Source organism: Pongo abelii, chromosome 7 (assembly GCF_028885655.2).
Source record: "Pongo abelii isolate AG06213 chromosome 7, NHGRI_mPonAbe1-v2.0_pri, whole genome shotgun sequence".
Classification (NCBI taxonomy): Eukaryota; Metazoa; Chordata; class Mammalia; order Primates; family Hominidae; genus Pongo; species Pongo abelii.
The window spans coordinates 73,389,423-73,403,445 of NC_071992.2; the positions used below are offsets into that span (position 1 = coordinate 73,389,423).

The 14,023-nt window shown below is 38.4% G+C and overlaps 1 protein-coding gene across 3 annotated transcripts in view; it reads left to right on the top strand.

Moving 5' to 3' along the window:
* Positions 1-2,108: 2,108 nt before the first annotated feature.
* Positions 2,109-14,023, top strand: part of UBXN2B (UBX domain protein 2B) — a 40,075-nt gene continuing 28,160 nt past the window's right edge. The window contains exons 1-2 of one of the 3 annotated variants that reach the window (XM_054561643.2): positions 2,109-2,253; positions 7,607-7,710. In XM_054561643.2, the coding sequence (XP_054417618.1) occupies positions 2,170-2,253; positions 7,607-7,710 (188 nt within the window). In that variant the 5' untranslated portion in view covers positions 2,109-2,169. The remainder of the gene's footprint in view (positions 2,254-7,606; positions 7,711-14,023) is intronic. The other 2 variants (XM_002819110.5, XM_054561642.2) reach the window with 2 other exon arrangements.

The following is a 14,023-nucleotide window of genomic DNA, read 5'->3' on the forward strand; positions in this document are numbered from 1 at the left end:
AATTACACAGGGAATGCACAGCTAGGGGGAGAAAAATTTCTCCTTTACTCTCTCAGAGTCTCCAGCTGGGTCCAAGAATTAAATGGACACAAAACAGATTAACAGGGAAAAAGCATACAAATTTTATTTAATAAAACTTTACGTGTAAGTGGTTATCCTCACAGGAAGATAAACACCCAAAGAAGTGGCTAGGCCTAAGTGCTTATATACTAGGTTGAACAAAGAGAGGCAATCGTGGAAGAGTATCTAGGAAGATACCCGTTAGTTTAACAATATCTGTACAGATGTCTCTCGGCCTCAACTCCCCTTCTCTGGTGATGAGTATCTTTCCTCTTGGTATAGGGAGGGCATCTATCACATGGTAGTTTCTTTTCCTGCTTTCAGGAAGAAAAGGTCAGAGTGCTCTTCTCGCACCTGCTGTTTATCAAATGCTTTTTTTTGTGTTTTGTTTTTAAGACGGCGTCTCTCTGCGACACCCAGGCTGAAGTGCAATGGTGCATCTCTGCTCACCGCAACCTCTGCTTCCCGGGTTCAAGCGATTCACCTGTTTCAGCCTCCCGAGTAGCTGGGACTATAGGCACGCGCCACCACGCCCGGCTAATTTTTGTATTTTTAGTAGAGACAGGGTTTTACCACGTTGGCCAGGCTGGTCTCGAACTCCTGACCTCAAGTGATCCGTCCGCCTCGGCCTCCCAAAGTGTTGGGATTACAGGCGTCAGCCACCGTTCGCAGCCTCAAATGCCTTTATACATCAAAACGATCAGTATGCCAAAGCTCGGGTGGCAAGCTGTCAACTCCAGCACCTAGCATGCTGCACACAGCAGATACCAACGGAGTATTTCCCCTCACACGACTCACATTTCCTTTGTAACCCTCCCAAGCAAAGCTCTACTGCAAGCTGCATCTTACCAGTTTACATATCTCTTTTCCCCACTAGACTCAGTTTCACAACGACTGGGACTATTTCTTTTTACCTTTGCATCCCTTGGGCATAAAAGTGCCTAGGAGGCCGGGCGCAGTAGTTCACGCCTGTAATCCCAGCACTTTGGAAGGCCGAGGTGGGAGGATCATGAGGTCAGGAGATCAAGACCATCCTGGCGAACACGGTGAAACCCCGTCTTTACTAAAAATACAAAAATTAGCCGGGCGTGGCGGCGCGCGCCTGTAGTCCAAGCTACTCGGGAGGCTGAGGCAGGAGAATTGCTTGAACCCGGGAGGTGGAGGCTGCAGTAAGCCGAGATCGCGCCACTGCACTCCAGCTTGGGCAACAGAGCGAGACTCTGTCTCAAAAAAAAAAAAAAAAAAAGTGCCTAGGATAAGAAGACCGGAGTCTAAATCATTTTCAGTTGAATGACGAGGGCTTGATAGTCTCGAGTTCTGCTTTTTTTTTTTTTTTTTTTTTTTTGAGACGGAGTCTCGCTCTGTTGCCAGGCTGGAGTGCAGTGGCGCGATCTCGGCTCACTGCAACCTCCGACTCCCTGATTCAAGCGATTCTCCTGCCTCAGTCTCCCAAGTAGCTCGGACTACAGGCACGCACCGCCACGCCCAGCTAATTTTTGTATTTTTTTTTTTTTTTTTTTTTTTTTAGTAGAGAAGGGGTTTCACCATGTTGGCCAGGATGGTCTCCATCACTTCTTCCGCCTCGGCCTCCCAAAGTGCTGGGACTACAGGCGTGAGCCACAGGCCCGGCAGAGTTCTGCTTTTAGCAAATTATTCCAAGCACTTGTTACGGTGTTTTTCACTCTCAGTGCCAATTCACTCTGTGGTGACGATGTACCATCCAATCCTTGATAGGAAAGATGAGAGAATCTAACCAACACTAGATGGAGAGGTTGCAATTTTTCATCAGATGAAAAATCCAGAGGATGTTTTCATTGTTGAGCTAAATGAATCTGCAAGTCTATGCTGCCCTCTAGGGCGGCCTACAGTGCCTTTGGGCGAGTAGCAGGAGCAACACAAAACTTAACAGAGGTTTCCCTGCGGAGAAACTCCCTTTAAGAAAAAAGGAGAAACCAAAAAGGTGGGCCAGCACCGGAAACGGGACGCGTGTTCGGGTAGCGGGGACGCGCACGCACCTTGCGCGTCTTCGCCCCTCCTGCGGTTGCCAGGCAACCGGCCCCGGAAGTTGCGGGACGTGCGTTAGCAGCGGGCGCCGCTAGCCAGCGGAAGATGGCGGAGGGCGGAGGTCCTGAGCCCGGCGAGCAGGAGAGGAGGTCTTCCGGGCCGCGGCCTCCGAGCGCGCGGGATTTGCAGGTGAGGCGAGCAGCTGGGGGAGGGAGCGCGGCGGTGGACGCGGGCTGGTGCGAGTCGGAGGCCGCCTCTGGCCTCGGCGGAGCCTTTCCCCGACCCGGTCTGGGGATAGAATCTGGCGCCCGGTCTCCCGAGGTCGGCCCTTAACACTGTGGTGGTCGTGGACACAAGTGCCCAAGCCTCCAGCGCTGGTGCTTTGTCTCCCTTCCACCCCACGTACGATGTAAAAATAGCTATTCGTTTAGAATGACATTTTGCGGGGTCAGTTGGTCGGTTCACGGGTTGATGCTTCCTTCTTGAGACTTACTCCAGAAGAAAGGTTACTGTGGCCGCAGGGAAGTAGGCAGTCACCTGAACAGTAATGATACGTGATTTGTTCTTTTTTGTCTTGGATGCTATTTCTGACTTGCTTACTTAAATATAAAAATGGTTCCATTTTATCAGGTAGGTTTTTCTTTTAAAGGGGTGAAGGAAAACGATGCACGCTATGCCCATACAGCCTAGTTGTCTAAGCTGTGGTCTTTAAAACATTGCACACAAGAAACAGGGAAATAAAACTTCGTCATGTTGTGTAGGACACTAGTATTAGTTAGCTAAATAGTAGAGCACCAAATCCCGTTTTATCAGATACTAACGCCACTTTTCTCATTTTAGGCGTTTTTGTGTCTCATTATAAGATTATTGGTAAAAATTTAACAAGTAAATATCAGTAAGGAGATACTAAGTAGAATCTTGGTAGAACAGTTTTGCTGTATTACTTTACAACCACACTTCATTCTAATGTGAACAAACCACCATCCATTGTAACATACTGCTGAGCTTTGGGAATGTGGAAATAAGGACATCAAATCCTTAGTCGGTGCTGAACTCTTGATGGGTATGTAAGTGTAAAAGACAGTTCTACCTTTTGGAAGCCTACAGATTTCTTCGGAGAAATAGAGTATGAATGCATTTAGCATAACATTTTAAGATGGAGTATGATTGGGTGCCAAAATAAGCAGTGCATAAAGCGAAGAGTTTGGAGGCTGGAGAGATCAGTGTAATATTAGGAGGTGAACTTAATGTAGAATAGTTCCAGCTCCCATAGTTGGTTCAGTAGTAGTAAACAGTATCAAGGGATAGGAAGCTATTGTGTACCTCATCTTTCCTATTATAAACCCACATCGCTAAGAGGCAGCATGGAGTTAGTAGTCCCACCAATTTTGGTTTGCCTCTTAGTCCTGCTACTTAGTAGTTTTGTGAACTTAGGAGAAATGTCTTAACCTGTCTGACCCTGTGTCTTCATTTGTAAACTGAGGAAGGTCAGGGTGCTGGTGGTGGTGTAAGGATTAAATAATGTTGTAAAGGGCCTATGCAAAATTACTACATTATCCTGGCTCGGTTGTTGCTGGCCAAATATTTGGTTCCTTTTTCCTCAGGAGAAAGATGCTATAACTTTCCCTGGCTAGTCAGTTCTAATATCATTAAAGTTAATACAGTACGTAACTTAATGTCCTTTCCCTAATTCATTTCTTCTTTTTATGTGAAAAGTGAGAACAGCTTGGTTAATGACCACCTGCTTCTTGGCAAATTGTTTGCAGTCTTAATCCAGTGGATCAAAGTATGATTAATGTTTGGAGATACTCTGGTAGATGTTGCTAATTGTGAGAATGCCTTCATTTCCACCCTAAGTTATGATGGGGTTTTTTTTTTCATCTCCTGTCTACTTCTTGTAGGTTAGGGCAGTAGGAAGATAACTGATTTCTTTATGAATGTGATTTGGTGTATCAAGTACAGTATCTAAGTATTGATAATCTTTCCTTTAGAACTTAATATGAATGTGAAGAACTTGCAAAGAAACTTGAAAACAGCCAAAGGGATGGCATATCAAGAAATAAAGTATGTATCAAAAGTTTAAAAGAATTAAATAATGTTCTTCCCAAATGGTATCTTGGATATTGATTATTTATAGATTATCTTGTTATCGTTTAATCTAGACATGGTTTTCTTAAGAGTTACCCAGTTCGTGCAGCTTTCAGTAGATATTTCTTACTTCCCTAACAGCTTGCTCTAAGAGTCTTTCAGAGTGAGTAAAGGGGCAACATATTACTAATTGGAACAAGCAGAATTACCCCTGAGTAAGTGTATCTTAGCTGCCATGCAGTGTAGGGTTTGTCAGCATCTAAATCAGGAGGGAGTGTTCCAGGTACCACCAGAGAAAAGCTGCATAGTTGCTTCCCAAAAGGCCTCCCAGCCCTAGGAGCCCCCATGTTACAAACTGCAGACTCGGAAATGTTTTTTTGCCTATCAGAGTAGATTTTCATAGCTCCCTTCATCCCCCTCAAATAAGGAGATGGTCAGGGGGAAAGTTAGGGGTGGGATTGTTAGTGGCAAAACTAAGCCCAAAACCTCATTAGTGTTCAATAGTATTTCTGAATTGCTTTCTCTTCTGGTGTCCCTCAGCCCGTCCACACACATGTTCATTAAGGTATTTAGTTGTATACTCTGTCCCAGTTTTCCTCCGCATATTATGTGTTTCTATATAGGTTGGACGGGGAGGGAGTGGGAACAGGGATAACTTCAGTATTGTTAGGGTTAGGATTGGATTTGTTAGGATGGAGTCAATAGTGGGTACTATAAATGAGAAGAATTAAAATGTCTGATAACTGTTCTGATAACTGTGTTGCCACAAGTACCCTAATCGTATTGAATGTGATTATTCTGTATCGTTGATTCTCTAGTGTGCATCTGTGACCTGGAAGGCTTGTCAGAGATTGCTGGGCCCTACCCCAGAGTGTGATTCATTGGTTCTAGAGTAGAGTTTAAGCGTATGCATTTCCTACAAGTTCTCAGGTGTCTGTATAATAATCATTTATTACAGCTTCTAGAATTGGTTACTCTAAGGCTGAGAATTCCAGTGCTTTTAATATTTTGCTACATACTTGATTTTCTCACCCGATTCCTTTGCTTTCAGGTTTCAAGTTCTTCACATTTCAAATTCTAGAGGAAAGATTATCAATACTTTACTTACATACTTTATCCTCTGTATATTATTGAAACATTTTCTTAATTACGTTTTGAGATTTTTTTGTTGTGTTAGTTTTGACCAGTACTTCAATTAATATTTATCAATTTAAATTATCATTTCCTCTTTTGATGTAATATCATCTACTATGTTAAATAATATAAATTAAATTTCTTTGTAGTATTTACTAATGAACTCATGCCATATGATGCCATATGGCATCAACTCCCTCTAAATATCACTCATTTTCTTCTGAGTTTTTAATGATGTACAGTTAATAACTAGGATCTTTCAGCCAGGTAGACTCTTTAATATCATTTTCCTCATATTCCTCTTTTGTTAATGTATGTTCCACATTCCATGGGGTCAGAGGTATTTTTGCTTTTTTAATTTATGTCACCAAAGAAAATTGTTATTTGATTGGAAGCATTTATTCAGATCTTGTTAAAGCAAAAAATGTTTAGCAAATATAACCCCAATTTAAAATACATCTATCTATATCTATTTCTGATTCATTTTGTATTATGTTCTTTATATAATTCAACGTGAATTTGTTGCCTTTTAGGTACAATATTAGAAACAATTTGAGAAACTTAAAATCTAGTTGGGGAAATAAAACAGCAAAAGTACACAAGTAATGACAACATAATGCTTAATATGAATGTCATTGGGGGTATCACGTGCTATGAGTATTTAGAAAAAAAGATATTAAGAAAATTAGAAAAGGTTTTGTGAAGGAGAGCTGAAATGGGCCTTTGAAATACAGATGACATTTTCATTGATGAGAATAGGAATATCATAAAAGTGATTCATAAAGCTGATATAATCAGCTCAGAAGGAAATCCATGAAATAATACTACTTTAAAGAAATTTCAGGGAGGTAAAATTTCTGAAAACTTTAGACCCTAGTCGTCAGACTGTGTATGTACATGTCTGTCTCTCTCTCCTCTGTCATTTGTTTGTTTTTTTGGAGGGGATGGAGTAGTAAAGGACCATAGGAGATATAACACTGTAGGAAGAAAAAAAAATCTTGGGGAAAATGAAATACTGATACAATCATTGCTAAACATTTAAGAATAATATCTTCTAGTGATGGAACACATGCTTTGTGCTTTCCATACATTATTTAATCCTTCAAATGACTCTACGGTGATTTTTTATAGGCATTTGAAGATGTGGTAACTAAGGCTCAGAGAAATTAAATAATTTGCCCAAGATCACACAGGAAGTGCCTAAGTTAGGATTTGAATTCAGTCCTTTTAGATTACCAAACACTTCTATTTTATAATTCAGATTTCTAGCAAAGTTGCCATTGTACAAATATGAATGTTACTGAATGTGGGAGGGTAGGGGTAAAAAAATTAGAAGTCTTTCATTTTGTTTTATTTGTGTATATTTTAAAAGTTGACTAATAGAATTTTCAAAGAATTAACGTTGCCCCAATGCCCTGTTCTTCTTGGAGGTAGTTTTCATATCATTTGTGTGTCTAAAAGGAGCATTTTAATCTGTTTTGTTTTGGTTTTGGGGTTTTTTGTTTGTTTGTTTTTTGGGGGTTTTTTTTGGGAAAAAAAAACAAAAAACTCAGAGATTATGGTCATGCCAATTATAATTGAATAGCCACAGGAGCATTAAAGGAAGTTGTTGAGTTGTGTCCAAAGATGTCAAAAGTCAGAAAAAATTCTATACAATACTGAAATATTGGATTACTTTTTAAAATTCCATTTTAAGAACAAATATAATTTTATTTCATTTTGAAATAAACTATCCAGCCAATATCTAGAATGTATAATTTGGTAATATTACTTTCTAAATGGTATATAAACCATATATAATTTATGATCTTGTTTGTTCAGAAACTCATTTTCCTAAACACGATGAAATTTATTAAGTTTGGTAGACTTTTAAATAGAATACTTCTGAAATTGTTTTATGTGCTTGGAGTTTGAAAACTTGAATAGCTGAATGAAACTATTTTATGAGATCTGATGAAAGAAGCTGACATTAGTGTGAACATCTTCAGGAATTCTTAAAAGAATTGCACAAGAATTTTAGGTTTAAATTTGAAAATGGTTTGTTACCTGAAACAGATTTTGACACTGTTCAATAGTTAATTGAAAATAATCAAGTAATTATTATAACTTAAAGTTATTCTAATAGATGTGGCATTTTGGTTAGTTCTGTATAATGAGATGCAGTAAGTTTATTTCAGAAAGGAATCATCTGTAGCAGCAGCTTTTTTCATGAAAAGTCTTTACCACTCAATTTTAAGTTAGTGTTCTATACATAACTTCTAGTTGTATGGAAGAGGTTATTCCTAGTGTTATACTTTGTAACAAGCCTGTTATTATGTAGTTGGCCTTGGCAGAATTGTATGAAGATGAAGTGAAGTGCAAATCTTCCAAGTCTAATAGACCTAAAGCTACAGTCTTCAAGAGCCCACGGACACCACCTCAACGGTAAGTTTTATTTTGTTTTGTTGTAAAAAGAAATTATAATCCTTTCTAAAAATTTACTAACTTCAAATTATTTTAAATGGCCTTCTTCAAGGTTTCTTCAATAATTTTTAAAAATTATTATTCCAAGATCGAGGCAGATTTGGATAAAAAATAGAAATGATTAATATCATTTAGGTACTATTTTTAAAACTTTTACAATCAGAGCTAAAAGAAACTTAAGGAAAAATTACCTTAAAATACCTAATATTTTGGTAGATATCATATGAAATTATATCCTGAATACTGTTTTTCTTGGGCACAATGGTTCTTTAATATTTTTTGAGTCATAGGACTCATTAAGGGTCTGATGAAAGCTATAGAATTCTCGTCTCAAAACAACTTTCATGTGCAAGTTTGTCGTTCGTTTTTAAGGATGTGTGTGTTTCTTGAAGTCACTCCATGGAGCCTCTGCAGGTCCTTTTCCTCCATTTAAGAATCTGTGATTTTTGAAGTCTGTCTCTTCTTCCTTTGGGTGATGATTCCTCTAATGTGTGACCTCCTAAATAGTATTTGTTGTTATTAAAATCCCTGAAGTATAAAAACAACCAACTATGAAGACTTAAGAGATGAGAACCAGGTGTCTTTTATTGCTGTGAGTTTTGTTGCCAGGAATATTTTCATTAACATCTTTTTAGTACTGTAAATATCATCCCTGGGGAAGAAATGTCAGTTTTCCCATTATATCTTATTCTCAGAAAGTCTATTTTATAAGTTTTCAGTTCATCAAAAATCAAGACTGGTAGAGTAAATACTGTGTTTACTTCACCTATATTCATCAAGTTGTTACAATGTTACATTGAACTTGTGCTCACATGTATTCTCTCTCTTTTTTACTCAACTATTTGAAAGGAAATTGTAGCCATCATGACACTTCACCTCTAGATACTTCAGCATGAGTCTCCCAAGAAGAAGCACACTTACAAAATTGATAACACCTTACAAAATTAATAATGATTCAGGCGGGGAGTGGTGACTTAGGCCTGTAATCCCAGCACTTTAGGTGGGTCAAGGTGGGCAGATCACTTGAGGTCAGGAGTTCAAGACCAGCCTGGCCAACATGGCAAAACCCCATCTCTCCTAAAAATACAGAAATTAGCTGGGCATGGTGGCACGGGCCTATAATTCCAGCTACTTGGGAGGCTGAGGCACAAGAATCGCCTGAACTTGGGAGGCAGAAGTTGCAGAGAGCCGAGATGGCACCACTGCACTCCAGCCTGAATGATGGAGGAGGACTCTGTCTCCAAAAAAAAAAAAAAAAAAAAATAGTAATTCTGTGATGCCATTTAATATATAGTCTGTAGTCACATATCTCTTATAGCTTTTTCTTTGGATTTAGGATTCAACCGAGGACATTGCATTGCATTTAATTATTCCTGTTTTGAATTTCTGAATACACAGCATTCTCCCCACCTTTTTATTGTTGTTTTTAGCTCAGCTACATAATCTAAAATTTATTACGTTGACTTTTTTAGAGAGTCTAGGCCAGATGTCTTATAAAATGTCTAACATTCTAGATCACTGTTTCCTCATGATTAGATTTTCATTAGAATTTTTGTCGAGGATGCTAGATAAGTGATATTGTCTGCTATTTATTACATGACAACAGGAGTCATAATTTCAGGATTTTCCCCCATTAGTGATATGTTCATTTGGTTAAGGTGCTGACCAGACCACCACAGCACTCCATTGTAAGATACTGTGTGTCCTTTGTAATCAGCAGGTTGGTATCTTGATGCTGTTTGAACATCCTATTCTTTCATTTAATTCTTATCTTTATGCATATAAAATACTGTATTTTTAGCTGCTTCTTTAATTTGTATATTCTCCAAAGTCTTGAAAGTACTTAATATGTATCTGTGTACTTACATTTTACTCACTGTTTAGCCACTGTTTCCCCAGTTTGAACATAAGTTGAATGACTTAATATTTGAGTTCTTATCATAAGATTACTGTATTAATATTTTCCTTGCTATTCAAATATAATCACTAAGATATTTCAGTGAAGGGTTTTCTTTTATGTTGTCTGAAGCAATGCTGTGATTAATAGGTGCAATTCAGTAATCCAGTTTTTAAGGATTTTGTGCCTCGCGTTTGATCTCTAGAATAATTTATCTATTAAAAGAACTGAGCTTCCTTAAAATATATAGGTTGAGACGTAAACTGTGTTTAATCTGTTTATAATACAATGTATAGCAAATTGTTCGCAATCTTTTTTTCTAAGTATGATATTTTCTAATGCTAAGTGTATACTTCCTTTGATTTCATATTCAATATTGAAATTTTCCCAGTTTCGTTGTATTTCTACGGGTCTGTTTGGTACAGAAAACAGTGCTTATTTTCATGGTCCACCTCCTTGGGCAATATTTGAAATCAAAACAGTTATTGTCTCATTGTCATTTTAAGCCAAGATAGTTTCATTATCTGAAACTCTAGACATAAGATGGTCTGTGTTTTTAATTTACAAGAGGAGTTACGTAATCTACAGAAAGACCCTCAGGATATAGTCTGATGCCTGTTTTGACATATTCATCCATGAAAAGTTAAATATCACAATCAGAACTTGGATATGTCCTCCACAAGTCATTATATAGTAGTATTGCTTTGAGAATTAAATGAGATAAAGTGAATAAGATGCAAAGCACAGAGTTGGTACTTAGCTGGGCCTTAAAAGGATTTAAGATATTAGGAGTCAGATAAGCACAGAAGACAAGGGACAAAATTCCAGGAACAGAGAGTCACATAATCAAAATGACCAGAGGAACCAGAAAAGGAACCAGCAGAACTTTAGTAGCTTAGTAGCAAATAAGGTTGGATAGATGGGGGTGCAGCCAGGAAGGCTTTCATAGGCGTGTGACCTGTGCTATTGCACAAGGCCCCATGCTTAGATGGGCCCTGTGCTTGGAATAATGCTTTGCTGTTACTGTTTTGAAATTCTTAATTGGTTTTGAACAAGGGGACTCGATTTTTGCTTTGCACTGGGTCTCACAAATTATGTAGCCAGTTGTGGATACAGCCTTGAAGACCAAGAAGATAAGTTGCACCTGTGTAGAAGGCAGTGGAAAGTCAGTTTGTCTTTTAATAAAAATTTAATGACAAAACTATAATACAATGTTAAAAGCTTTGACTCGAGATAGATACATCTCAGTTGTAATTTTTTTGTTTTCATATAAGAAAACGGTTTTATTCCTAATTTTTAGTTCCCATACAGTTTACAAATACACTTTTACTCTGATAATACAGCTTTGCAACTAGCAAAGCAGTTGCGCTAACACCCATAAATATAGTTGGGGAGACAATTAACATCCACTAATGTTTCTCTACATAAAGTATTCTTTTAATGTCATTTTTTTAAAAACAGTTGCAAATAGACTACATAATATAAGTGGGCAAAAAGGCAATTAAGTGAATCTCTTGAAACACTAAATGTATAATAAACAGCATATTATCAACATTTACATGATTCACATCAAAATGATGACATCCTAAAATGTATTCCTTTTAAAAGATAGATTTATCAATAAAATATTACATATTTTTTAATACTCTGGTACTTCATATACTGCAGGAAAATTAATTGTAGGTCTAGTCATCAGCTTAATCAGGGATCCTTTTCCCATTAGCTTTTATTAATAAAAGAATCACAATTAGGTCACAAATAAACAGACAAATCATTAATTACATGATTTGAGGCTTCGGATGAAAACTTGTCGAAATTAGTTTGATATACAGCAAAGTTATATGACCCACTAAAACCAACTGTTCAATAGTTTTTGCCTTGTGTGAACTGCCTGTAGTGGAAAAGGAACAAATTTTTAATGATGAAAGATACAATAAACTATATTTTGGAACTTTTCAAGAGGAAGAAGGAAAAAATATTTCAATAAAATTAAGGGCAAATACAGATCCTGACAAAGGCATCCTGACATCAGGGAGGCCATGTGCTTGCTATATGTAAAACTCGATTCCCCCAACAACATACAGAAAATAAAAACTGCATTGGCTTTGTAGTTATGTCTACAGTCTAAGTTTCCCTTATGGATACTAAGCTAAAACAAAACACTTCACAATTGCAAACCTTTCCACATCCCCCTGAACTAAAAATAACTCAAGATACTATTAGTTCTTAAACTCCCCAATAAAATAACCTCTAAAAACAATCTTGACCATTTTCTTGACTGTTTCCCCGAAGTAACTGGGCTCTTTAAAGAATGCACACACACCAAGAAAGTCCTACACATGTTTTCTCATCCCCATTTAGCCACATTTGAAAAGACCTTGATTTCAGTGGGAGAGATGACCGTAAGTTTCAGGAGGGCCGCACACTAGACATGAAGCGCCTTTTAGTTTTTTTTTTTAAAGCTATTAAGACTGTGAAATTTGTCTTTTTTAAAAACTACAATACCATGTGCCAGATAACTGTTTCACCCCAAAATATAAAATCCCATGCATATAATTTTAAAATCCTCAGTGAGCTCTAGAATATTGTGCATATTTAATACCTACCAGCAACCTAGAAGTAGACAAATACCATGTATTTGTCACACCAACTTTCCAAATAACCTGATTCACCCATTACTGACTGCTCTGGCCCTGGGCTCTCTGACTTCCTCAGAAACTACCTCTTTGGAACTTTAATTTCCACACCTTTTTTTAAAACGTGCACCTCGAGCTTTCTCCATCATCCCAGCGTCTCTGCCTTATTCCATCCCATGTAAAGTAACCTCATCTGAGAACCTGCAATCACCTTTTACCAAACACATGATAAGCCTTAGCAACCTAGGGACTATGATAACTCTGGCCTTGGCCTAAGGTTACATAAGAACATGATAGTTTGCTGACCTTGTGGAGGGAAATCTAAATGAAGTCAATATAACAAACAAAGCTAGCCAAGATCAGGTATTTCCATTCTGAGTATAAAAGCAACTGATCTTAAGCAACAGGCAGAGATGTTAATACAGGAGAAATATTTGTACAATCAAACTCTTGTGTGCTGGTGAAAGACTTTACCCCCAAAGTCAAGTCAAAACCAAACCAAAGCAAAATGGAGAATGAGTCAATGTAACAATGCAATAAAAAGAACAGGATTCAAGCTTCTTGCTGCAAATACTGAACTGGAATCTTTTTCTTTACAAGTTTGACTAGAAGACAGCAGTCATGACATTTCCCTAATAAGGGAATACCTTTAGGCCACACCTGTGTTCTGAAGCAATTCAAAGTTCAATGAATATTGGGGGGAGGGATAGGGGCTGATACACATTTTGTTAGTGAGAATGGCAGCCAAACTAACTCAGAGTCTTAAGAGACTGAGAGACCTCAGAAAGGAACTACTACCAGGGCTGGATCTAGGCCTTCCTTTCAGGAGCCAAAGTCAGAAGAATCCAAGGAGACAATAACTTCACAGCAAAGATGCCATAGCATTTTATTACCATCACAAAAGTCAACCAATGATATTTTCATTGAAATATCCACACTCAATGATGATTCAACATGTAAGGCGAAGAGGGATGTCTTTGGAGAAGGCACTTAAGGTGAAACATTAGCAAATCTTACCATTTGGCTAAAACAAAAATGATCTCGTTCAACCTGGCTAGAGGCCTGTTAGGGCTGTTCCTTCTCACTGTGGCCTGACTAAAAACCAGTGGCATTAAGAAAGAGTCACATTTCCCAAGTCTGGGGGTGCCCCAGTGGGGTGGTGCTGCTTGCAAAAGCCGTGTGTCCCTAAACACATCCATCCTCACAAGATCAGTTTCCCCAAGTGCTGGTTCCAAAAATAGGCTCAGGATTGGCAGAAATCATTCAGGAAGCTTCTTGAAGGCCCTCTCTTTATTTTTCAGTCTTTCAGCTTGTCTCAGCTGCTGTAAGCAGCTTCAGCTTCCCAGGGTCACTAGCAACTTCTGCTTTTGCTAATATCCTTGGTTTTCCATGGCACTGGTTGTGACCGTCTGTTAGACAAGTGGCCCCCCAATTAACTGCACCTCTACTTCACACCCTTTTTTTAAATCTGGGCTGGGCATGTGACTTGTTTAGTAAGTAGAGGGCATACTCCAGCTCTCTTCTGATTAGACAGAATCATCGTCATCATCATCATCAATAGAGGGCAGTAGAAGGGAAGCTGCAACAATTCTGGACTTTAGTCTTAAGAAGGCCTGGCCACTTCTGCTTTTGAGCTCTTGGGAGCTCCGAGCTGCATGTCAGAGGTCTCTCTACCTGCCAGCCAGGCCACTGAAAGAGACTACACGAAGAAGGAGAGACTCAGGACTGCAGGCAGAGAGAG